The sequence below is a fragment of the Lissotriton vulgaris genome, chromosome 4_1 (assembly GCF_964263255.1).
Source record: "Lissotriton vulgaris chromosome 4_1, aLisVul1.2, whole genome shotgun sequence".
Lineage (NCBI taxonomy): Eukaryota > Metazoa > Chordata > Amphibia > Caudata > Salamandridae > Lissotriton > Lissotriton vulgaris.
Window position 1 is genome coordinate 1,890,450,951 of NC_141691.1, and position 24,233 is coordinate 1,890,475,183.

A 24,233-nucleotide genomic window follows, 5' to 3' on the forward strand; every position below is an offset into this window, starting at 1 on the left:
GAAAATGTTTAAATGTCTTACCAGGTTTTTCAGAAGAGTTGATAACTCTTTTGTAAGGCTGGAAAATTTAACAAAAGCAGTGCCAAGATCTGGGTTATCACGATTTAAAAAATTGCTTCCAAATTTGTCAAGAGAATGTGCATAATTCTCTTCATTTTGAAGGTGATCTGGAAGAAAAAGAAAATGCACAATTATTGTTTGCCGGTTAAGATCTAGCTGAACTTCGATCAAAAGAGTGTTAAATTAATTTTAACATCAGATTATGTATAAATGGGTCTGAAACTCGCAAGATTTTATGCAAATCTAGCATTAAAGCAAAAGGAAAATGCTACTTACCAGTATGCATCTGTTCTTGGCATGTAGAGCTGCAGAGTTGTATACTATGCATAGATCGCCACCTAGTGTTGGGCCCGGATGTTTGCAGTTTGTTGTTGTCCTGAAAAGTTTTGGGAAGTCACGAGATAGGTGACTCCTCCTTAGGATCACATTATGCGTGGGCATCGGCTCCATCCCCAGATTGTTTTTCGCCATTAGGGAAATGATGGAGCTTTGCAAGTACAGGAAGGATGCCCGTGTAATTTGTATCTAATTAAGTTAATACTGGAACAGATAAGGGTAGCCGGGGAGGCGGGTGGATGTGTACAACTCTGCAGCTCTACATGCCAAGAACCAATGCATACTGGTAAGTAGCATTTTCCGTTTGAGGCATACGAGCTGCAGATTGTACAATATGAATAGATTATATAGCAGTACCCACTCTTAGCAGCGACCACCCCTATCTGTTGCAGTAGTTTGGAATAATGTTTTGAGAACAACCTGGCCCACATTAGCTTGTTGTTTTGTTTGCACATCTACACAATAGTGTTTTGTGAATGTGTGCGGTGTAGCCCATGTGGCTGCCCTGCAGATGTCATCTAGGGGAATGTTCTCTAAAAATGCCATTGAAGCCCCTATCTTTCTGGTAGAGTGGGCTTTAGGAGGAACAGATAGCGTACGTTTAGCTTTGTGGTAGCAAATCTGTTTGCATTTGACAATCCATCTAGCTATTCCAGATTTTGAAATGGGATTGCCCTTGTGTGGTGGTGAGAAAGACACAAAAAGTTGTTTTGTCTTTCTATGTAGTATAGCAATGCTCTTTTAACATCTAAAGTGTGAAGAGCACTTTCTGCGACTGACTGTGGTTGCGAGAAGAAAACGGGCAGTTCCACAGATTGATTGAGATGGAATGGAGAAATGACTTTAGGCAGGAATTTTGGATTGGTACGCAGAACAACCTTATTTTTATGCATTTGCAAAAAGGGTTCTTGAATGGTTAGTGTTTGTAGTTCACTAACTCTGCGCAGGGAAGTAATAGCTACTAAGAACTCATCCTTCCAGGTAAAAAATTGTAATTCACATTTGTGTAGGGGTTCGAAGGGAGGCCCCATTAGCTGTGTGAGAACAACATTTAAATTCCATACAGGTGAAGGTGGTACTCTAGGAGGAATTATTAAGGCCTTCCATAAAGGCTTTAATGGCAGGCACTCTGAACAGAGTTAGATGTCTGTTTTGCAGATATGCTGCTATTGCAGCAAGATGTAGTCTAATAGACGTATAGGCTAAGTTACATCTTTGGAGATGCAGTAAGTAACCTATAATGTGTTGAATGGCCACATCCAAGGAATTAATATTGTTGTTATGACAATATATTACAAATCGTTTCAACTTGGCTGCATAACATGCCCTAGTGGTAGGACGTCTGGCTTCTTTAATGACATTCATGCAGTCTGGAGGAAGGTTCAGATATCCAAATTCTAGGACTTCAGGAGCCAGATCGCAAGGTTGAGATGGGTCCGGTTGTCTGATTTCTCCACGGTTCTGTGTTAAGAGGTGTGGAGACAGGTGTAATGTTTGGTCCGGTACAACAGACAGTTGTAGCACTGTGGTGTACCACGGTTGTCTGGCCCACGTTGGAGCAAACAGGATGAGGGTCAGAGATTGCTGCTGTAGTTTGCGTACTACTAGTGGCATGAGTGGTAGAGGTGGAAAAGTGTATGCAAATCTGTTTGACCAATTCATCCATATCGCATTGCCTTTGGACAGTGGGTGTGGATATCTGGCGGCGAAGCTTGGCTATTTTTACGTTTTCGCAGGTGGCAAATAGGTCTATCTGAGGTTGTACCCACATCTGAAAGAATGACTGAAGAACTTGCATATGAAGTTCCCACTCATGGGTCTGTTATGTTTGACGACTTAACAGATCCGCTATAGTATTTTGCACTCCTGGGACATGTTGGGCTACAAGGAATATGTTCTGAGGTATGGCCCACCTCCATATTTCCTGTCCTAGTTGAGATAGTTGCAGGGAGCGCGTGCCTCCTTGCTTCTGTATGTAATACATTGCTGTCATGTTGTCTGTGCGGACTAACACAGCTTTGTTTGTTACTTGCTTCTGGAAAGCTTTTAGTGCCAGGAATATTGCTAGTGACTCCAGATGATTGATGTGGAGTACTTTTTGTTGCAGTGTTCACCTGCCTTGCATGGTGTGTTGCAGTAGGTGGGCTCCCCAGCCGGAGAGCGATGCGTCCGCAGTCAAGATTATCGGAGGAACTGGCTCTAGGAACGGTCGTCCCTTGGAAAGGTTTTTGGTGTTCCACCACTGCAGAGAGCGATGAGTTCGACCGTCTACCAACACTAGGTCTGTTAAGTGACCTTGAGCCTGGTTCCATTGACGTGATAAGCACTCTTGCAGTGGACGCATTTGAAGTCTTGCATGGGGTACTATGAAGATGCAAGAGGCCATCATCCCTATGAGTTGCATGAACACTCGTGCTAGGAGGGAGTGTTGTGGCTGAAAGTTTGTTAGGAGAGTTTGCATGCTGGCTATCCTTGCTGGGGTGGGATAAGCTAGCGCTGTTGAGGTGTTTATTGTGGCACCTAGGTACTGTTGTACTTTGGATGGCTGTAGATGAGACTTGGTGTGGTTTATTGTGAACCTCAAGTCGTGAAGCAGCTGGATGGTGGCATAAGTTTGTTTTGCGCATTGATTGTGTGAACTGGCTTTTATGAGCCAGTCGTCGAGGTACCGGAAGACATGGATGTGCTGTCTTCGTAGATGCGCTGCCACCACTGCCAAGCACTTGGTGAACACCCTTGGTGCTGTTGTGACTCCGAATGGGAGTACTTTGAACTGGTAGTGCTGCCCGTCTATTATAAACCTGAGATACTTCCTGTGAGCTTTGTGAATGGGAATGTGGAAGTATGCGTCCTTGAGGTCTAGGGTAGCTAGGAAGTCGTTTTGTGACAAGAGAGGAAGGACTTGCTGGAGTGTGACCATGTGAAAATGGTCTGACTGTAGGTATATGTTTAGTGGTCTGAGGTTTAAAATAGGCCTTAGAGAGACGTCCTTCTTTGGGATTAGAAAATACAGAGAGTAAACCCCCTTGTTTTGCTGGTGCAGAGGAACTAGTTCTATTGCACCTTTTTCTAGCAGAGATACTACTTCTTGCTTTAACAGTGACAGATGTTCTTTTGGCATTGGCCGCTATTTGGGTGGTATGTTTGGGGGGGGGGGGTAGATGTTAATTATAGACAGTAACCGGATTGAATAATTTGCTGCACCCACCTGTCTGATGTGATGTTGATCCATGCAGGCAGGAACTGTTGGAATCTTCCCCCCACAGGAGTGGAATGTTGGGTGGAATGGGAGGAAAGTCATTGGGTAGGGGTGGAGGCAGAGCGGGAGGTGTTGTTCTTGCCTCTGCCTTTGTTGTAGTTACCCCTGTAACCCCCTCTCTGGTAGCCCTTGGTGAATGTGGAATGGCCAGGAGTTTTGTAAGAAGAGGATATACTTTCTGAGGAGTAGCCTCTTGTGTTGCCTCTGCACGATGAGCAACGCAAAGAACGTCTGGGAGCTTGCTGCTGCAAGGCTCCCACAGATTTTGCAGTGTCAGTGTCTTTCTTCAATTTCTCCAAAGACACATCAACATTTGGGCCAAATAGGTGTGTTTCATCAAATGGCTGATTAAGTATGGAGTTTTGCACCTCAGATTTAAAACCTGAAATACGTAGCCAGGCATGTCTACGTAGTAAGGTGCTGGTGTTGATTGCCCTTGAGGCAGTATCTGCAGCATCTAGGGCACAACGGATGAAAGTATTTGTGATATTTTTACCTTCCTGTATAAGTTCATTAGCCCTGTTCTTGTATTTGTCTGGTAGGTGCTGCATTAGGGACTCTAGTTCGTCATAATGTGCCCTGTCGTATCTGGCCAGCAAGGCTTGAGTGTTGGCAATGCGCCAAATGTTAGCTGCTTGTGCCGCAGTTCTTTTGCCAGAGGCGTCAAGGAGTTTAGATTCTTTGTCTGGTGGTGAGGCTTCCCCTGTTGTTTGGGAATTAGCACGTTTACGTGCATTGGATACCAGTAAAGAATCTAATTGTGCCGGACTTTTAATATACTTAGGACAGCGGACCTGCACTGCCAGTGAAGGGGGTAGAAGTCCATCGAGCTTCACCCGCCCCGCCGCCGCTTCAATCAAGAAGCAAGCATCCTCGTGTGTCAAAATTGAAAGAAGACAACCTTCTCCTCCGAAACGGAAATTTTCTTCAAAAACGAAGGAAACCAACTCCCCTCGTGACGGCTACATCAAGCGTAGCCAGCAACCTCGTGCGTCATTATTGAAAGGAGACCACCTACTCCTCCAAAACGGACCAATTTCGTCCTAAAACGAAGGAATAACTCACCCCCTCCTAACGGCGTAGCCAGCCTCCTGTTTTTCGAACCGGTAGGAAATATCTCTCCGCCGTTCATAAGAAGCAGTGCTAACTCCAGGCGACTACATCCATTAGCGCCAGCCTCAAGCGCCAGTTACTGGGAAGAAAATTCTTGAGCCACCATACCCTTAACTCTGTGCCCTGAAAGGCTTCCGCAATTTAATGCAGGCATTAATTGTAAAATTGTCCTGATGATGATCCCAGTGTATTATGAGCCCTTAGGGATCGAAACGTCGACGCGCTATGCAGTGTAACATATGATTTAATATGTATACTTGAAATTGTTTACACTGTAGGGTGAATTTGGTGAAATTATTTATTGTAATTGCAAGTCACCCTTTGGCTCAATAATTTGTCTTTTGCCTGAAAAAAACTTCTTCCTTTCTTCCATCTCTCTGGCTTTAATTTGTTTTTCCTAACTTTTCTGGGATAGGTACAGGAGTGTACCCTATCTTGCCGCTTATCTTGGCCCCTCTCTGGGTCAACACGATTCTACATTATTCCTTAAATAAACTCACGTCCGGCTGGGCGTTAAAAAATATAGCACTGATTGTAGTCTATATTATTATTTTCCTGTCTTATTGTAAACCCTTAGGAACCCTGTTCTCTGAAATAAGGACTTTTAATATAAGCTGGGTCTGAAAGGGCAGCTTTATATTTCTTTTCACTGCGGGATTGAGGACCCTAGCTCTAACGGGGTCTTTAAAAATTTCTGTTGCGTGCTTGATGACGCCCTTAAGCATTGGTAAGATGGTTGTAGACCTTTGTGTGTTATCAAAGGTGTCTAAGAGGAAGTCTTCCTCCACTGCGTCAGTGTGTAAGTCCACCCCATGATATTGTGCAGCACTCTGGACTAGCAGGTTAAAACCTATGTCGTCCTCTGATGGGGAAGGTCTGGAAGGATAGGCATCATCCTGTGGGACATAAGTCACATCAGGGGTGTTGTAATCATCCCATGGATTAGGTGACTGAGGGGGACTATTAGCCTGTGGTGGGTAATGTGCACCTCCACCTTCATAATCAGAATCTGTGTGTACGTCACCGTCTGGATTAGGAGATGGTGTAGGTGAATGCTGTGGTGGAGGTGTATGAATAGGAGCAGTATGGGGAGGTGGCGCAGAAGGGACCCTTAATAAAGAGGTTGCAATGTCTCTCTTCTTTTCAGGGGGAGGAGGTACTGGCGCCTCAAGTGGTCTCTTCTTGGAGCTGAGGGTCAATTGTCCCGCTTTGGGATCCTTTACAAGAGTCTTTTGTTCTGGATCTGGTGTAAAAAGTTCTTGTGAGCCAGGTACATCCTTTGGCGTTGAAATCTTCGGCTCCATAGGTTGTTTAGGCACCGAGTCGGCAGTTGGCTTAGGAGTCTGCCGTTTCGTAATGTCTTTTGAGGGAACCTGTTTTTTCGGTTCTGAGGGTTTTTTTGGCTCCGATGCATGTGAATCTGGAGCTTTGGCTGATTTTTTTGCTCAGCTCCGAGTGCGGTTTCGGTGTCGCTGAACCGCTGCCAGTCTTCGGCGGCATGTGCTTGGGTGTCGAAGCAACGGTCGACGTGGAAGAGGAAGATGGTTTTTTTCTTCGGTGTCAGTACTGGGTCGGCACCGGAAGTAGGTTGGCTCGAGCCCGTGCCGCCTGAAGGCTTTGTTGTCTTCTTTGCCGGGCCCCAAGGCAGGGTGTTAGAAGCAGTGTCTCAGTGTGCACCCGAGCCCGAAGGTGAGGGTGGGACCGGAGCCTTTTTAGACGGTGTCGAGGAAGGGGTGGGGTCGACGGTCTTACTTACGACCCGTTGAGCTGGAGTGACCTCCAAGACGTCAGAGTCTTCGGCATCTGATGATCCGATACTCTCTTCGGCGTACTGGTGTTCTGGCACGTCGACGCCTCCATCGAAGATGTCGTCGGGAATCGGAGCTGACGAGCGAGCTATAGCTCTTCGATCTAGTCGGTCCCGGATCGTCTTCTTGGAGCGGAATGAGGCACACGCCGAACAGTCTTTGGCCTTGTGCTCCGGTGAAAGGCACAGGATGCACACTTCATGTAGATCGGTGTGGGGAAACTTCAACCCACATTGAGGACACTTCTTGAATGGCGTCCTTTCCATGAGCCAGAAAGTGAGGCCTAGGTAGACGACCGGAATCGAAGACTTCGAAGTTGGAAGAGATTCGCTTCTTAGATCGCGATCGAGACAATACCGTCGAACTGGGTGAGGATTGCGCGCCGAAGGAAATTTGGTTCCAAACCGGAGCGCAGGAAACACAATCCTCGCCCGATGGCGGAAAAAACAATCTGGGGATGGAGCCGATGCCCATGCGCAATGTGGTCCTAAGGAGGAGTCGCCTATCTCGTGTCTGCCAAAGAACTTTTCAGGACAACAACAAACTGCAAACATCCGGGCCCAACACTAGGTGGCGATCTTTGCATAGTGTACAATCTGCAGCTCATATGCTTCGAACATCAAATTACAAAATTATGTAAAAAGTACCATTAATCAGGTATTTCCAATTCACAGGTCCCTTCATTTTACCATCACAAACTATCTGATGAGGGTTAAATCACTGGAAATTATGAAAATATAGGTTGACAAGTAAAAACCATCACACAGCTGATGTTACACATTGCTCCAATTGCATGACTGCACCCCACATTATTCCTCTGTTAAACCAACGTACCTAGCAGTTTGGGAAAATAACATACAGTTAAATTTGTCCCTAGCAGTCCAGTGGGTATTCTCCCATCTGCCACAGAAAAGCATGTTTGATTACTTCAAGCTTTCTACTATGCAGAACGTTAATGCAAAAGTATACATAAATATACATTTAAACATTTAGTTTAAACCTAAATTCAATACTGCAAACAGATGTACAGCTGTACCATTAGGATTCAGGGTTTAGTATTAGTTAAGATTGACTGCCACAAACTGAACATTTTGCCCGACAAATATATTAAGGTCTCCAAACCAGTACTTAGGGGGTCATTAGGATGGCGGGCGGACTTGAGTCTGCCCGCCATTCTAGCTGTAACCGGGCCGCCCGCCTGTAAGGCGGCAGTCCCGCACACCAAATCAGGATGCCATTGCAACCGTGGCGGCTGCATCCAGCATTTTACCATTGTGGACAGTGCTGCTGGCTGCATCACAGCTGCAGTGTTGAAAAACGGCATGTTGTGCATTTCCATGCACAAGGCGGTGCCTGCCACCTTGTGCATGGAAATGTAGGCGACACCCCCCCCCAACAAGGGGGGAATAATCCCCGCCAGCCTTTCCATTGCGGCATTGCCAAAATGAAAGGGAGCCTGGCCACACACATCCTAAGATGGCGGATGGTGCCTACTAGGCACCGCCACCATATTAGTGGCCCTGCTCCGCCCTTCAGGCAATCGGCACGATTGCCACTGGTGGAAAAGCGGCAGACAGACTTTTCGTCCGCCGCGATACCCATCGCCATCCTAATATGGAGGTGGGTAAATCTCAATGTGATGGCGGAAATATCGCCACCTCCGGCCCGGCAATCTTTCCGCCATCGTAATGAGCGCCTTAGTTCCTGCGGTGAAAAATCAATTTCTGGGTGTCTTGAAGGTGAACCAAGGTGGCTGGTTACCTCATGGGCTCCTGAGCATGAATTATTAGTAGTGGTTGTAAACAATTAAGTCCTTGAGCCAGGTGTATATATAACACTCTGGATTTAATAAAGCTTAATTCCAAGTTAGGTTTCAAATATATAAGTAAAGATGACCAAAGCCCCACCAGGAGCAGCCTCCCTGTTGCTCAGCCTGCATCCACAAACTGCCACTCCACACATCTCCAGACCCCAAGCATCCTGTGACATCACACACATCCAACATTCCAAACATCATCAAGTACACCAGCACTCACTCTGGCTGAGCAGTAGGGAAGAGACAAATAAGTTATAACAGTAGTAAAATAGCACGAGGCCCACAGACAAGGATGAAACACTGAAAACCAATCAGCCTTTCACTGAGGGGCTGAGGATGGAAGTCGGGTGCAGGCTATTGCTGGAGAATGGGGACTGGACATGCTGTAATTGTTGGTACATAATAGCTTTTCAGACCTCACCTCCACATCAACGAAGGCATTTATACATTGATATGTCTTTAAAATTCTGTCGAGCAGTTTTTTCCACTGGCATTTACCGGAACCCCCTGAAGAGGACAGTAAGATTCCTTCACGACAATTGCCAACCTGACCTCAATTCCCATTCATGATCAAAAGTGTGCCAAAGCTTTTGAGAAACCAACAATTTTTACTCTATCTCCTCATTGAGAATTTCACTGCACTAGTCCAACAGAGACTTGAGCAGTAATTCCTTGTAGGAGGATGTATTCACTCTCTGTAATTAAATGCCTTCATGATCACCTCCAAAATGGGTTAAAAATGTGTTCATTCCAGCTTCGAGGAAAAATGTTTTACCCAAGAAGATCTTGTATCAGTTATAAAGAGCTAAACAAGGTAACTAATAATTTTTGCTAAGCTTTGTCCTGATAAAAGTTATCTTGGAAAGACTGTAGGGTGAGACAATATTTACTAAACTCCTTCTGCATGGAGTGTGTCGGCGCTTAAAAGAGGAAGGCACCATGGGAAGACCATTTTCTGTATGGCTTTTGGACACTTTGATCATTAAACTGGAATTAGGTTCTTTAGATGACAACAATAGAAGCCATCCAACTTCACACAAGTGGAATCATACAGTAAAGGCATAGGATAGAGAAGTCCTCAGTATGGGTAGACCAGCCATATTAAAATGGGCTTCAGAAACGTGCCCCCAGTGGGCACGTCACCATCACAATGCCATCACAATGCCATGACATGGTATAGGACAACAGGCTTCTTTTTGATTGTTCCTGGGTTATATACAGCCTTTCTGGTATATTTTTTGACACAATGTTCAAGTACTTGAATATTTACCGTCTCTTTCATTGCTTACCAACGAGGGCACAATAGTCCATTTTCACTCATAGCTAATGCAGTCATATTTTTAGTCAAACACGGATGGTGTAGCTTGATAATACCACATGGGTACTGGAGTTCTTATTCCCCTTATGGTTGTTACCATGTAGGAGGTACTGCCAGGGTTACGACATTTTGTTAACTTGTTAATCTGCCATCTTGGCGTCCTCCCTAAATCGCCTGCTTTTAGGTTTTCTAACTTTAATTTACAGTATGCAGTGGGTTGGGTGTGTTTTAGAACAGGTTAATTTTCATCAGGTTTGCTCACCCAGACCAGAGACATATCTTTTCTTCCTGCATGTGGCACATGCCGGGACTCTCACATGTCAGAAATTCTTTTTAGATTAGATATAATACAAACTGGTGCATGCTTGTTCCTTTATCCACGCCAGGGACACCTTAGCATGATGCTTTTCAGGCTTCGAGGTTCCACACTTAGTGAGCATGATTGATTTTTGGAACCTTTTTCAGTTTGAATATATGCACACTACTCCTGCTGTTTCACTCTTTTCTCTCTATACTCCTCTTTTTACTTTCTCTTGCAAGGGATTTATTCCCTTGATCTAATGAGCACGGATCTTTCCTATTTCCCACGGAAAGATATGTGGGTGGAATTCCCTATATGCCCCAAATTACTTGGGGTTTGGTAAAAACTAATTTTGGACTTTCACCTCTAGCTCAGTTTGATTAGTTGCTGGGCTAAGACTGACTCCTTGTCATCTTTCTTATAGGTATCTACCTTTGTTTTTTCCTGATGAAGGCCCCAGAGGATTTGTCCAGTGAAGGGGTTGAAACGTTGAATTGCCTTACGCCCACCCCTGACATACATTGTTGGATACTTAAAACTCCAATGTTTTAAAACTTTGAGTTTCAATTGCTTAAATAAATAATCAGAAGGGTTTGGGAAATTCTTTTATGTTTTGTAAACATTGATCTTTCTATTTCACTATTAATCTTTCTATGTCACTTTTGTTGTGATGGCTCACTGAGAATCTCTTTCACTGGGCGGTCACTTAGAGTACTTTTTTGGATTCGTTTATACACTACAAAATTATCAGTCTTTTGCTTGCATGATTTGAAATACAGAATGAAAATATTTGCAATGTAGTTGTAAGAAACCTTTTTGCTGTAATAAGAAACTGATAGAGACTACATGTCAACAAATCTCCATGTGTGTGTTTTTTTTAACCCTTCGGTGCTCATGACGGAATGGTTCTGTCATGAGCACCAGTGCTCCTGTGCTCATGAGGACAGGGGCACGAAATCCCTCTGCTGCAGACAACAGAGGAATGTCTTTTTCTCCCCCAAAGCCTCAGGAGCTGGGAAAGAGCTTCCACAGCTCCCGAGGCCGCCCCCGCCACTTCTGTGAACTGACGATCAGCGCGCACGTCGCGCTGACGTCATTTCACTGAAACTGAAACTAAAATTAGCCTTTAGGCTCATTTCAGTTTCACTTTCTACGTGCTCAGGGGGCTATCTCAGCCCCTTGCGCAGGTAGAAAGACAGGAGAGGTATCATTGGAAAGGGGAGAATCTCCCCGCCCCAATGGATCCCTGCTTAGGGATCGCCCCAGGAGGGTGATCCCCAAGCAGACATCCACCCCCTAGACACCAGGGAGGGGCAAGGGCCTTTGCTCCCCCCATATGAATTTGGGCAAATGTAGTCTTTCTGCCCCCCCGGAGGGGCAGAAAGCCCACTAGATACCAGGTATTTTTTTTTAAATTATAATTAGGGTTGGGGGCTGCCCAATATGGGCATACCAATGCCCCCGCCCCCACCCCCAATGTAAAGGTACAGTCTTTTTGTCAGTAGCCCCCAATCTGCCCCCCTGGCGAATTTAGGGGTGGGGGTCCCTCCCACAAAATTCCAGTCTTTCTGCTCCCTCCCCCCCCCCCCACGGAGTACAGAAAGCACCCTAGATGCCAGGGATTCTTATTTTTTTTAATAGGCCCGGGGTGGGGCTGCCCAGAATGGGCATGCAAATGTCAAGCCCGCCCTGGTGTCAACCCGCTGTGCCCCACTGCCAGGAATAAGACTCAAAGAATTGCCGTGGTATTACCGTTCCTGGGGGTGCAGAAATTCGTTGAGGCAAGAACGGTATACCCGGCAGGTCAAGGCAGCGCTGTGCTGCTTTAGCGCAAGGTTAGCGTTCTAGACTTTCACAATTCGAGCGGCCATTTTGTGCGCTCCATCCCCGAGTACTGCGCACTTCAACCGTCATACTGAAGCGAGCGGCAGCATTCCGGAGAGTCTCCTCAGATTCTCATTCTGGTTGTCGTTCTTTAGAACTTTGTCATTCTGAAGAGGATTCGTTTTGGACATCTCCTCACATCCTGTTTCGGGTCAGTCCGGAGTCACAGTTTTTGTCTTGTTTTGACCCTTCGCCTCAGCAGTTGTGAGGTAAGCCGCTACGGACAGCTCCTAGCGGAAGATCCTTCAGCGTTGGTTTTTTCCTCAACCAAGTTCGTCATGTACATCAAACAGATATTGCTTATTTGGAATTAGAGACTTGTCGGAACTGGTTGCTCAGTCAGTTCTCGTCAGTAAGTGTTCCGGTTCAGTTCCTTCAGCTTCTTGTCAGCAGCTACTGCGTGAACTCTACATGTGAGCGTACCTTTGAACTCTGGTTCTAAGAGTCATAGGAGGCTTTGTTGTTCTATTCACTTGAGCATCAACTATTACCTTCAGAGACATTAGGATTTGCTCTTGCGGACCTCCAGTTGGGATTCCTCAAATCCATCAGGTGTTTCCACTTCATCCTTGAACTGTATCCAGTCGGAGAAGTGTTTAGGGGTTATAATATATGCGCATATAGGTTATACCCTTATCCACACACACACCAAGTAATGTCCTGGCATCGGCAGAGTAAGACGCCGTTTTCCAATGTCATCTGAGTATCCAAGGAGAGCAGCTCAATCCACACTCTTATCAGGTACAGCTTGGAACTGAGATATCTCAAATAGTTAAGTTGCTTGAACTGTGTATTGTGAATGGCGAATTCCACTCCTTGAAGGGACGTATTAATTTGTGGTTACTTTTGCAGGTGTCCTCGACTCCACCAAACCTAGACGACACCAGGGTGTGGCAGCCTCTCTTGTTTGTTATCCACTTCCCCTTTCCCTTTCGTTCCTGGGCTCAGAGTACTCTGGGTGCAGGGGCAATTGGGAGTTGGGAACTTATCTTCTGAAGGCCCTCGTTTGATCGCCCCCACAGACCATAGGAGTTCAGGTTAGTCCTCTTGACAGATTGAAGTGCCAATAGACACATTGTGCCTTCTGTCTGGGCGAGATGACTGAGGGTTGGGATATGAAGGCCTTGACCACAGTGCTAGAGGGAATGCAAAAACAGTTGAGCGACACTCAGGAGGAGATTAAGAAATCCAATCAGGAGACTAGTTATTTACGGCAAAGATTAGACGAGTTAGCTACTAGTACCAATCCCAGTTTTGAAAGATCGAAGTTTCAGAGTTTTGCTTCTTCCTCATCTTCCTCAGAGTTAACAACCCAAGTGGTACATGCCATGTCACCCACCATCCCATTAGCTCCTCCAGAGAGGTTTCAAGGGGATCCACATAAGGCCCAAATTTTTCTGACACAATGCTCGTTGCATTTTTTGTGCAAACCCATTTTGTTTAAGGAAGACCAGTCCAAAGTGGCTTTTGTTCTGTCTTACCTGAGTGGAGATGCGGCAGCGTGGTCTCTACCCTTGGTATCTGCAAATGATCCGGTACTTTACAAGTTTGAAGATTTCAAAGCAGAATTCTTATGCATTTTCGATAGGAGGACCATTTCACAAGCCACCGACAATGAATTGTTGGATCTCAGGCAGGGCAATAAGGAGTTAGTTGCTTATATAGCACAATTTAATCAACTCATTGTGGAGACCAGCTGGCCCGCGGCCAAGAGAGCCGCTATTTTTTACAGAGGACTTAAAGATGAGCTCAAGGATGGTTTAGCTCAAATTCCTAAGAGACCAACGGATTTGTCGGAGTTGATCGACTTAGTCTTACACATTGATCAGCGCCAGTCCGAGAGGCGGAGTGAGAGACGCAAGGATTTCAGGTCAGCCCCGCCAAGGTTGGATCGTGCTCGAACCGAGGTCAGTAAGAGTCACGAAGGCACCCAGGCTGAGGAACCAATGCAAATCGGCTCAGTACGGGGCCCCCTCAGTATGGAAGAACGAGAGAAGCGTCGAGCAGGAAAACTGTGTATGTATTGTGGTCTGCCGGGCCATTTTGTTCGTGAATGCCCGAAGAGACTGAAGAAGTCTACGACGGTAAAAGATCGGCTCCACCAGTAGACGGGGTTGCCCTGGTGGAAGCGACACAAGAGTCGGCCCCAAAATCGCAGTCTTTGGCTAATACCTTGCAATGTGCAGCACCTCATCTCATACTGTCCAGTAGGATTCAGTTTGGAGAAGATGTTCACCATCACGTCTCAATTATGATTGATTCTGGAGCCACTGGGAATTTTTGCGATATTCAATTTGCTAAATCTTTGGGAATTCGATTTGAGAAGAAATTAAAGCCTGAATTGGTGCGAGCAGTTGACGGAACTAACCTGTCTTCGGGACCCATCGTAGCAGATACAGAGACCATTACCATATTCGGTCCAGGGAGCCATCGGAGTTTGGTGCGATTTAATTTAATTGATGCTCCGCAGTTTCAGCTAATCCTTGGTCTGCCTTGGCTCACTGAACATAATCCCAAGATCGATTGGGCCAAGCGCACATTGGAGATGTCATCGGAATATTGTAAAGAACACTGTAAGGCATCCTCTCCGGGGGAATTTCAGCAGTCCCTGTCCTCTAGTCTGGCGGGTCAAGTCCAAACAATTTGCTCTTTGGAGATACCTGAGATTCCGGAAGAATATCTAGACTTGAAGGAGGTGTTCAATGAACAGGAGGCACAGAAGTTACCGCCTCATCGTGTTTACGACTGTCGCATTGAATTGGAGCCTGGAGCAGCACTTCCGTGCAGTCGCATTTATGCCCTTTCAGAACCAAAGAACGAACACCTCAAGGAATACATTGAGCAACATTTAGCCAATGGATTTATACGGCCCTCCCAGTCCCCAGTGTCGTCTCCGCTCTTTTTTATTCCTAAGAAGGATGGATCTCTGCGGACCTGCATTGACTATAGAGCACTCAATTTGGTCACTAAAAAGAATCGCTATCCTTTGCCCCTCATTTCGGAGCTCTTGGACCAGGTCAAAGAAGCATGTATTTATACAAAACTCGATCTCAGAGGAGCTTACCATTTGGTTCGCATGGCAGAAGGAGAAGAATGGAAGACGGCATTCCGCACCCGGCTGGGTCTATTTGAATACCAAGTGATGCCTTTTGGGCTCTGCAATGCTCCGGCTGCGTTCCAACACTTTGTAAATGATATCCTTCGGGAATATTTGGATCGCTTCGCAGTCGTGTACATTGACGACATTTTGATTTTTTCAAACAGCCGAGAAGAACATATCCACCATGTGCGAGCCATTCTGAACCGATTACTCGAAAATCAGTTGTTTGTGAAGCTTGAGAAGTGTGTCTTCCACTCATCCAAGGTAGAGTTCCTGGGATTCATTCTGTCTCCTGAAGGAGTGTTCATGGATGACACCAAATTGCAAGCCATCAAGGGTTGGCCAGCTCCTCGATCCGTCAAAGAGATACAAAGTTTCCTTGGATTTGCAAATTTCTACAGACAGAAATGTGTGGGTTTAGTAGGTTTCCCTAGATGACCGCCGAGCACGGGGCCAAAAACTCATAGGACCCCTCTTGCAAAACCAGGTTGTCTTGTGATAGGTCATTTTGATGTCGCCTCAATAGGTTTTGGGCCCTTGCCTGTCACCGGCCACCCACACATGTGAGGTACCATTTTTCTTGGAAGACTTTGGGGAATGCGGGGTGGCATTCCCCAAAGAACCTGGTGAGAGCCAGACAAGTCACTTATACAGATTCAGACTACTGAGTCAGGATTGAGGACAGATGTGTTATTGGCCACGTTTGACCATAAATTAGATCAGGTCAATACGGAGCTGGGGGAATATAGAGACTATCTTATGAAGTCCAAGATATCCAAATTGCAGAAGGATCTCAAACATATTTATAGAGAGAAGGTATATCCTTATACCACAGATTAATATGTCTAACTTAAATTGAGAGAAAATAACAAGGGGGACAAGCAGGGTCAACCACACCAGTACACTACTAGCAGCTCTAGTGACAGTAGTGACAATGATTATTCGCAAAAAAGAAGTGGGAGAGGTCGGGTTTCTGGCGGGGCCCCAGACCACCCATGTTCCAACACCCTTCCCAACAATACCCAATCAGGCCTATAATTAGCCAAAGGGGGGGTTTTCCCCAGCATCCCCCTTTTCAGAATCCACAGTTTGAGGACCCTCGTTTTCAGAATCCCCATTTTCAACCAGCCCAATTCCAAAATGTCCAGTGACCTTTTTTATGGAGATGCCGGAACAAGGGCAGGGGGAAGAAGAGAGGACAACAGAAGGTAACGTGGGAAGACCAGGACCAAGAGATCACTCAACGGGTCACCAGGAGCATGGCATCGAATATGACGCCAGGGACCAGCCATTGACCTCCTTGGTGGTGAATTTGTCTTCAACCGTAATATCAGAAGCTCAAAATAAATTACTTAACAAAGGGCTGTGTTTTGTCCCGACCAATCATCTGAATTATTTCCAATTGCGACAAGATCAAGCTACTTTCTTTAGAAACTTAAGATTGAAGATCTTTTTTCAAAATAAGGAACACACTGACCATTTAAAGGGTGATACTTCCTTACGGCCTAAGTCTACTATCACACCCCAATTATCGGTACTACCATTGGAGGTGGGAACATTTGAACAGGCAGTCATTTTTGATTTGGAGAACTTCAATGAGAATAGAACTCGTTTGTTTTCAAATTTGTCTAACGTGGAGAAAAAATCCCTGAAAGAACTAGAAGAAAATTCTAGAATTATTCTGAAAACTGCCGACAAGGGTGGTGCTATAGTAATTCTGGACAGAATTACTTATGACAATGAATGCACTCGCCTTCCATCTGATGAGAGGAATTACCAGAAACTATCCAGGGATCCTACAGAGGAAATAACTAGAGAAATTGTCTCCCTAGTTGAGGAGGCTCTATTAAACAATTGGATCTCTGACCATGAAGCAGAATTTTTGGTGAATAAACAGCCGAGAACTCCGTATTTCTGTGTTCTCCCAAAAATTCACAAACCTACCAGACCTCCCCCTGGAAGGCGGATTGTGTCTGGGATGGGTTCCCTTCTGGAACCTTTATCCCAATTTTGTGATTTTTACCAGAAACCACTGGTTCAGAAACTTCCGGCATATCTTAGAGATACTCTAGACATTTTACAACATCTGAAGGACCTACCCTTTGACCCTGGGACTGAGTTCCTCATAGGCCTCGATATCGAGGCCTTATATACTAAAATTCCACAAAGAGAAACTCTTAGAGTCCTGGAGGATATTCTGTTCGCTAAGGACTGGCACTATCAAACACCAAGGGCCGTCATTTTACATCTGGCGGAAATAGCCCGGACCAAGAATTTCTTTGAATTTGACGGGACATTGTACCTGCAGACCCATGGTACCTCCACGGGAAGTGATTTTGCTCCGAGCTTGGCAGGGCTTTATGTTGGAGCCTTTGAGAAAGCCATGATCTAGGACATTGCTTGCCCTTGGTCTTCCCACATAAGACTTTGGCGTTGTTAAATTGACGATGTCTTTGTTATTTGGAAGGGGGATGAGAACTCCGTCCACCGATTTTTGGAGTGGCTGAATATGAGAAATCCGCTTCTCAACTTTACTTCAACTATTACAAAAACTGAGTTACCGTTTCTAGATCTTCTTATTGAACCCAGAGAAGGGGTGCTTCACACGAGAGTCTTTCACAAACTCACTGATAAAAACTCCTTTTTTGATAGCTCCCATCCAAAATCCATCCGTGAAAACTTACCGGTAGGACAGTTCTTCCGAGTACGTCGTAACTGTTCCGCAAGGGCTGATTTCATGGAGGAGGCCTCTATACTATCTGCCAAACTTTCCAGTAGCGGGTACCCGGACAGGGTAATCAGAAGGGCAAGGAAAAGGGTGACTAACACCAATCGTGAAGCACTTCTGTCCAAGACTATTAGACCAGTGTCCAAGAAACCTGTCTTTGTCTCCACTTTCAATACAGCCTCACAACAGATTAAACGTTTGATTCTTAAAACCTGGAGGATTCTGAACTCGAGAGGGCTGAGCGTGGAAAAACCTCTATTCTCTTTCAAACGAAGCCAAAACCTGAAGGACTTATTAGTCCATACTAGACCTAGGGTCAATCTGGGGCGGGGGGGGGGTTTGTATGACATCTACTCTTCTACCTCCGGTGACTGGACACACACGCTGTGGATCCTGTAGCATATGTCATTTGACTAAAAACACCAAATGCATTGATATAGGCTTAACGCATCCTTGGAAGCAAAGAACCCACACAAATTGCAACTCAGATGGGGTTACTTACTTGATTACATGTCCCTGCATGAAGCAATATGTTGGGATGACCAGCCGAAAAGTAAAAACTTGGATTATGGAGCATCGGAGCACTGTTACATGTGGCAGATCTAATACGAGACTGACTGCCCACTTCCTTGAAACGGGACATTAGACGGAAGACTTAAGATGGACCGTGATTGAAAAACTGCCGAGTATCCCTGCTGGGGGGAATAAGAACAGAGCCCTTTTTTGGGTGAGCAGAAGTAGGTCTACCGTCTTAAAAGTCACCTAGTCGGACTAAATGATGAAATTCCCTGGCCTGCAATTACGAGATGATTCTTACTTTGAGCATTCGTGATTGCTATTTATTGATGAACCGTCCAGTGTGGATTCTGTGTCTTTGTTCCCCTTCCGAATGTCCGCTTTGTTTTGGTCTGTAACCATAGTCGCTGTGTTTTTTACCATGGCCTCGGCGATTAACTGGAATGTTGTTGGTTTTGAGGGATTCTCCTCATTTTTTAGACATGGGCGGATGTTATCATTTACATGCATCTAGCCTTTGCGAGTATTTGGTGCGCTGTACGATAGCTTTCCTCAACGGTAGTGGAGGTGTGCCGCTGATGAGGTCACACGTTTGGGCTATCCTGACGCATATACGTCCTCACGGGATTGTTGGGCGGATGCAATGGATTTAACGCTATCCATGGCGGGTTGTCGGCGAACTATACGGCGGGACTGCAGCAAGCCGGATTGGCGTGAACCACCCACGGGGCAGTAAGTGTGCTATTTGTAGTTGAGGCAGAAGCTTTGTGGGAGGCGGAAATGCAGGTTACCTACGGCTCCTTCTTGCGCTCGACGTGTGTCGTGTATGATATTTACCATCTACGATCGAAGCAGGTCAGGCATTCAAGGAGACTTTTGATCATGCTTTTCTCCTTTCTGCCCGCATTCACAGGTTGTGTCATCAGGTGTTCACCTTGCCCGCCCCCATTTCAAGCTTTTGACACCAGTAAACTCGGTGAGTGTGGCAGGTCGGGGAAATTACTGTATGTCGTTTTTAGCGGTCGTGATAACATCTTCAAAAGAAGATTCGAATAGTCAATAACCTGTGGGAATGGAGGATTTTTCTGTGTATGACAAGGGCTGTTTTGATTATTATTGATGGATATGTACCATTTTCTACATCTGGAGACTGAATGATTGATTTGGATGTCTCAGTTTTTTGCCCCAATATTTCGGAGGAGGGGGTGAACTTATTACTGTTTTGCTCAGGAGATGGATGTCTGTCCTTGCGGCTTGGCATGGGGTTCCGAATGAGATTTGATGGGTCCAAATAGAAACCTTTTTTACATTACTGGATATATGCGTTTTGTTTTACAGTACATGTATCCTGTGTCAGGGGAAGTACCTCCACACATCAGGATTGCTGTACGTATGAACCCTGGGTACTAACCAGAATAGGGTAACAGGGCTGCTTGACTGGGACTGATAGGAGTCCTAATGAAGACCGGTGTGACCCATTAGTTTGGGCACATCAAACCCGGTCGAAACATGTTGACTTTGGCAGTCTTAGGAGGGTTGATGTGAGTTCCTAATATTCTCACAAATAAACCCATCCTTTCTCATTTTAATCCTGTTGATGGGACTCTGGAATAAAAAAAATCGATAGAATACCCACAAGGCAGTTTTAGGTTCACCTTTCACTGCACTCATTTCTATCACTGTTCCCAGTCAGGGTGGTAGCACTTTATACTCACCCATTTATGTTTGTTGTTTATGTTGTTTGTTAAACCTCCCACCTATGCTCCATCCTGTGCATGGCTATGCCACAGTGTTTTGTAAGCAGACCCGATGATGAAGCATGTCACACACAGACTTGTGTGCGAGTGAGGGCAGTTTTACTAACACTGTGCGAGCCCCCGTATGCATTGTCCAGTCTCTTTTTTCTCTCTACCCCATTTGGTGTGTTTAGGTTCTATATAAGGGTTTGGGGTAGTTGAGTAGTTGACCCTCTCCCCTTTTCGTTTGTGTGAAATAGCCAGACAAGTCACCCCATCCTGTATTCCCCTGGGTATCTAGTTTTCAAAAATGTATACGTTTGCTAGGCTTCCCTAGGTGCCGGCAGAGCTAGGGTTAAGAAACTACAGCTAGGCGTGGGCACTAGGCCTACCCACACAAGTGTGGTACCATTTTTATCGAGAGACTTAGGATAACACAGAATTGTAGAGCAACTGTTATTACCTATTGACTTTCGATGCATTTCTGCCGTCCAAATGAAAGACAATGTGTAAAAAATAAGTCATTTTGAAAAATGACCAATAATTCTCATGTTAGTATGGGTATTCCCAATTTCGGAAATGAGCAAATATCTACTGTTTCTAAACTCTATAATTTGTTCCCATTTCACAAAAATCCATAGGTGTTTTTCATACCAATTTTTTTATGTATACATTTTCCCAGAATAATTGCTATATCCCAGGTACATACGTAATAAAAAAACATTGCAAGCCGCTGCTCAGTTATTGGCTGCGGGTTTGTCTAGTTCTTGGTGAACCTACAAGTCCTATATATCCCCACAATCAGAAAGGTCCAGCGGATGTAACGGTATATTGCTTTCAAACAACTGTCATAATTAGAAGATGTTACAGGTGAAAACGTTGACACAAATGGCTGTTTTTTCAACCAATTTTCATTTTTTCCTATATTCAATCGTTAGTTTCTATAAAGAAACCTTGAAGGAGCTACACAAATGACCCCTTGCTGAATTCGGAATTGTGTCTACTTTCCAGGATCCATTATTGCTTTCATACCCATTTCTACCATTAACTTGGAATAGGTCGAAAGCTCAAAAAATAGCAAAAATAGGCTATGTCCCAGAAAATTGCCAAAACTGTGTAAAATATTTTGGTTTTCTTACAAAAGTGTGCTTGTCCCTGAAAGTTGAGAAGATGGGGATTTCAGCACCACAACTCCTTTTTTGATACGTTGTACAGGGGAAAAAACAGACACTTTCATCTGTAGCCCTTTTTTCCCATTTTTCCCCAAAAACAATTAGCTGTATTTTGGCTACTTGCTGGGTCCCCTCCAGGGTAATGCACAAACCCTAGGTTTCTTTAGAATCCCCATGATGTTGAAAAAAAGGATGCTAATTTGGCGTGGATACCTTATGTGGTCGAAAAGTTACAGGGGCCTAAGCGCGAGCTACCCCAAATAGCCAAAAAAAAGGCTCAGCACAGGGATGGCCTTGCAGCGAAGGGGCTAAAAGAAAGTCGATTTGGAATTTTCCTACTAGTATAACACTTGTTTATATGACTGGTCATGAAATATATGCAGCAGAGTATGACTGATTAAATATATGTAACAGAGTTTGAGATACATAATCGAGTTCTTAGCTATACCACTTTGGGCGCATTAAGCTGCATAAAAGCTTGAATACCTCTCCCCATTAACCAGTTTTTGGATGTTTATGTATACACAGTGCTTTTTCCCCATCTCAAGTCTTCCTCCTCCACTCTTGCCCAATGTTCTGCATCAAGTTTCCATTTGATGTATGTGGGACCCTCTCTCTATTTCAAAGACATGACAATCAGCCATTTATCCAAGGCCAGGGCCAAATCAAGAAATATATTACCCACTGTTTTGGGTTTTGCTCTAGGGAATAGCGTTAAGAAACGGGCCTCCGGTTTACAGTGACATTTCCTGGGCTATGTGCCCCCTAAATGTCCTACGACCTTCCCCCAAAAGCCACCACCCAAGGGCAGCTCAAGATCATTTAAAAAATAATTTAGCTTTATAAGCTTGGTATTTCTTGAGACTGTGTGTACAACATACAACAGCATTTTCTTCCAGTCTTCATCATCCAAATCTGTCCCATGGCACTGTTCCCAACAAGCCCTAATTCAAACTCAGCTTTCTGTTGAGGGACTTATAAAGCCAAATAATTTGCAGCCTGCTCCCAACATCAACAGTGTTGAGGTTCAGTAGATTCCAAACTCCCTAATCGATCAAAGGTGTGTAGTAAAGAGCCATAAATGATAAATGTCTGGATGTCAAGTCATACTCATCTATAAATGTGGCTAGGGAAATCACTTCACCGGGGGAATAGCAGTCTCCCACTGTTCTAATCCCAGCCTCATCCACTACAGTTAGCGGTGTGCACCCATGAAGGAAATGCCTCCTCTGGGGAGGCCAAACAGAGGTAGGGCAGGGATATGTAAATAGAGGACATGGCGATATGCTCCTAATTCAATGTTTTCAACATTTTACTTTTAATAGAAAGAAGCACTGAGCAATTCTGTCGTCCAATCTCTCCTCCCATTAAAATCACTATTAATTCACCTTGTTAGGGCTCCCACCAAGCTGTCCCTCCTTGGCACACTTCTTTCTGTCCAGCCACCATGCAATCCACTGCAGCTGTGCTGCCAAGTAAGAGAGCTCTTAACCAGGGGCTCCCAGACCTACCTCAGTAAAACATTGTTTAAGTATATTGAACGATACACGCTGTTGGTTCCCATCTCATACTAACTCCCTGATTGGGGAATCAAGTTGTTTAAACTTCAGACACTGAACCCAAACCAGTATATTTGTAAAAAAAAATAAAGGAGCCTGAGCAGTTTAATCATTTCAGTAAGAGATGGCAATGGTCGGTAAGTGCAAATATTGCCCAAAAAATCACTTTGCTTCTAAGCGATCTGAATCCCACCCCTAAATTTTCAACTTGGAAATAGAGACATCATGGTAACTATTTACTTGTAGATATTTAAAATTATGAGGTGCCCGTTGAACCCCAAAGTAGTGCAAGAGTGGCTCAAAATTGTCTGGAATAAAGTCCTACCATAGCTGGAACGTTGGCTGCAGACCTGTCAAACCATTCTGTATATATAGCAGCAAGTCATCTGCATAGAGTAAGATTATGTATGTATTGTATGTATTTATTGGCATTTATATAGCGCACTACTTACCCGTAGGGTCCCAAGGCGCTTCGACCGCTGCGAAACCCTTCCTGGCTTCCCTGAGAAATGGTCCCTTAATGGGTATCTCCCGGGTGAGACCAGGCATCCCCGGCGGTCTGGTGGGGCCGTTAGTGAAGATGAGGCAAGCTAATGCCCAGAGTTGCCGAGTGTGATCGCTGATCAGAGTGGGCACCGAGGCGAGAGAATTATCGAGTCCGCTGACCCTGGTCCAGAAACCTGCCGCGCCGGGAATCGAACCCTGGTCCCGGGCCGTCCTCTGCTATCGGGTCTGCCGCCTCTAACCAGTGAGCCACACTTTGTCCCATTGTCCCACAAGCGAATGCCCCTGGCCAGATCTTCAAGTGTGGCAAACGCCACAAGAGGCTCTACTGCAATGGCGAATAAGAGTGGAGACAGGGTATCACTAACGTGTTCCCTTAAATATATGGTAGTGTTGGAAGATGTGGACTCCAATTTTAACTTGAGTCAAGGGATTGGTGTAGAGCAATTTGATTCATTGTGCACCCCCACCCCAACAAAGAAACGATGGATTTAGGCCCAAATCTCTGTACTGGGGTGAATGTATGACAATGTTCTGCATTCTGTCCATAAATTGTTCTTTTTGCATTTGTCACCCCAAGTGGGACGGGTATGCCCAGACTTTGGTCCCGTGCTCTCCATGCCACTAGAGTCAAGCAATCCTGGCTGATGAGGGGTGAAACCCCGACACCGGACCTAGGTTGCTTGTTTCCAGTCCAGGGAGGACCTGGCCTGGAAGTTCGGGCTGGACTTTTCCCATTAGGCGCAGGGTCAAGACTGATTTGCATATGGCTGGGTTCAAACTGGAATGGCATGGGGAGCAAAAAAGTATGGATTTAGGCCCAGATCTCTGTACTGGAGTGAATGTATGACCTTGTTCTGCATTCTGTCCATCCATTGTTCTTTTTGCATTTGCCGCTCTCCCCCACAGGCATTCACCATTGAAGCCATCAAAGTCCATTCTCAGAATTAGAAGTCATTTGCCGAACAAGGAGTAAGATGTCAAAGGTCCTCATGTTCTTTCCCCTGAGGTCTCGGAGTCTGA

The 24,233-nt window shown here is 45.2% G+C and overlaps 1 protein-coding gene across 3 annotated transcripts in view; it reads right to left on the minus strand.

Annotated features, from left to right (window-relative positions):
• ASAP1 (ArfGAP with SH3 domain, ankyrin repeat and PH domain 1) overlaps window positions 1-24,233 on the minus strand; it is a 1,926,573-nt gene that overhangs the window by 1,348,812 nt on the left and 553,528 nt on the right. For all 3 annotated transcript variants that reach the window (XM_086966222.1, XM_086966220.1, XM_086966221.1), the window contains one exon: window positions 22-167. In XM_086966222.1, the coding sequence (XP_086822348.1) occupies window positions 22-167 (146 nt within the window). The remainder of the gene's footprint in view (window positions 1-21; window positions 168-24,233) is intronic.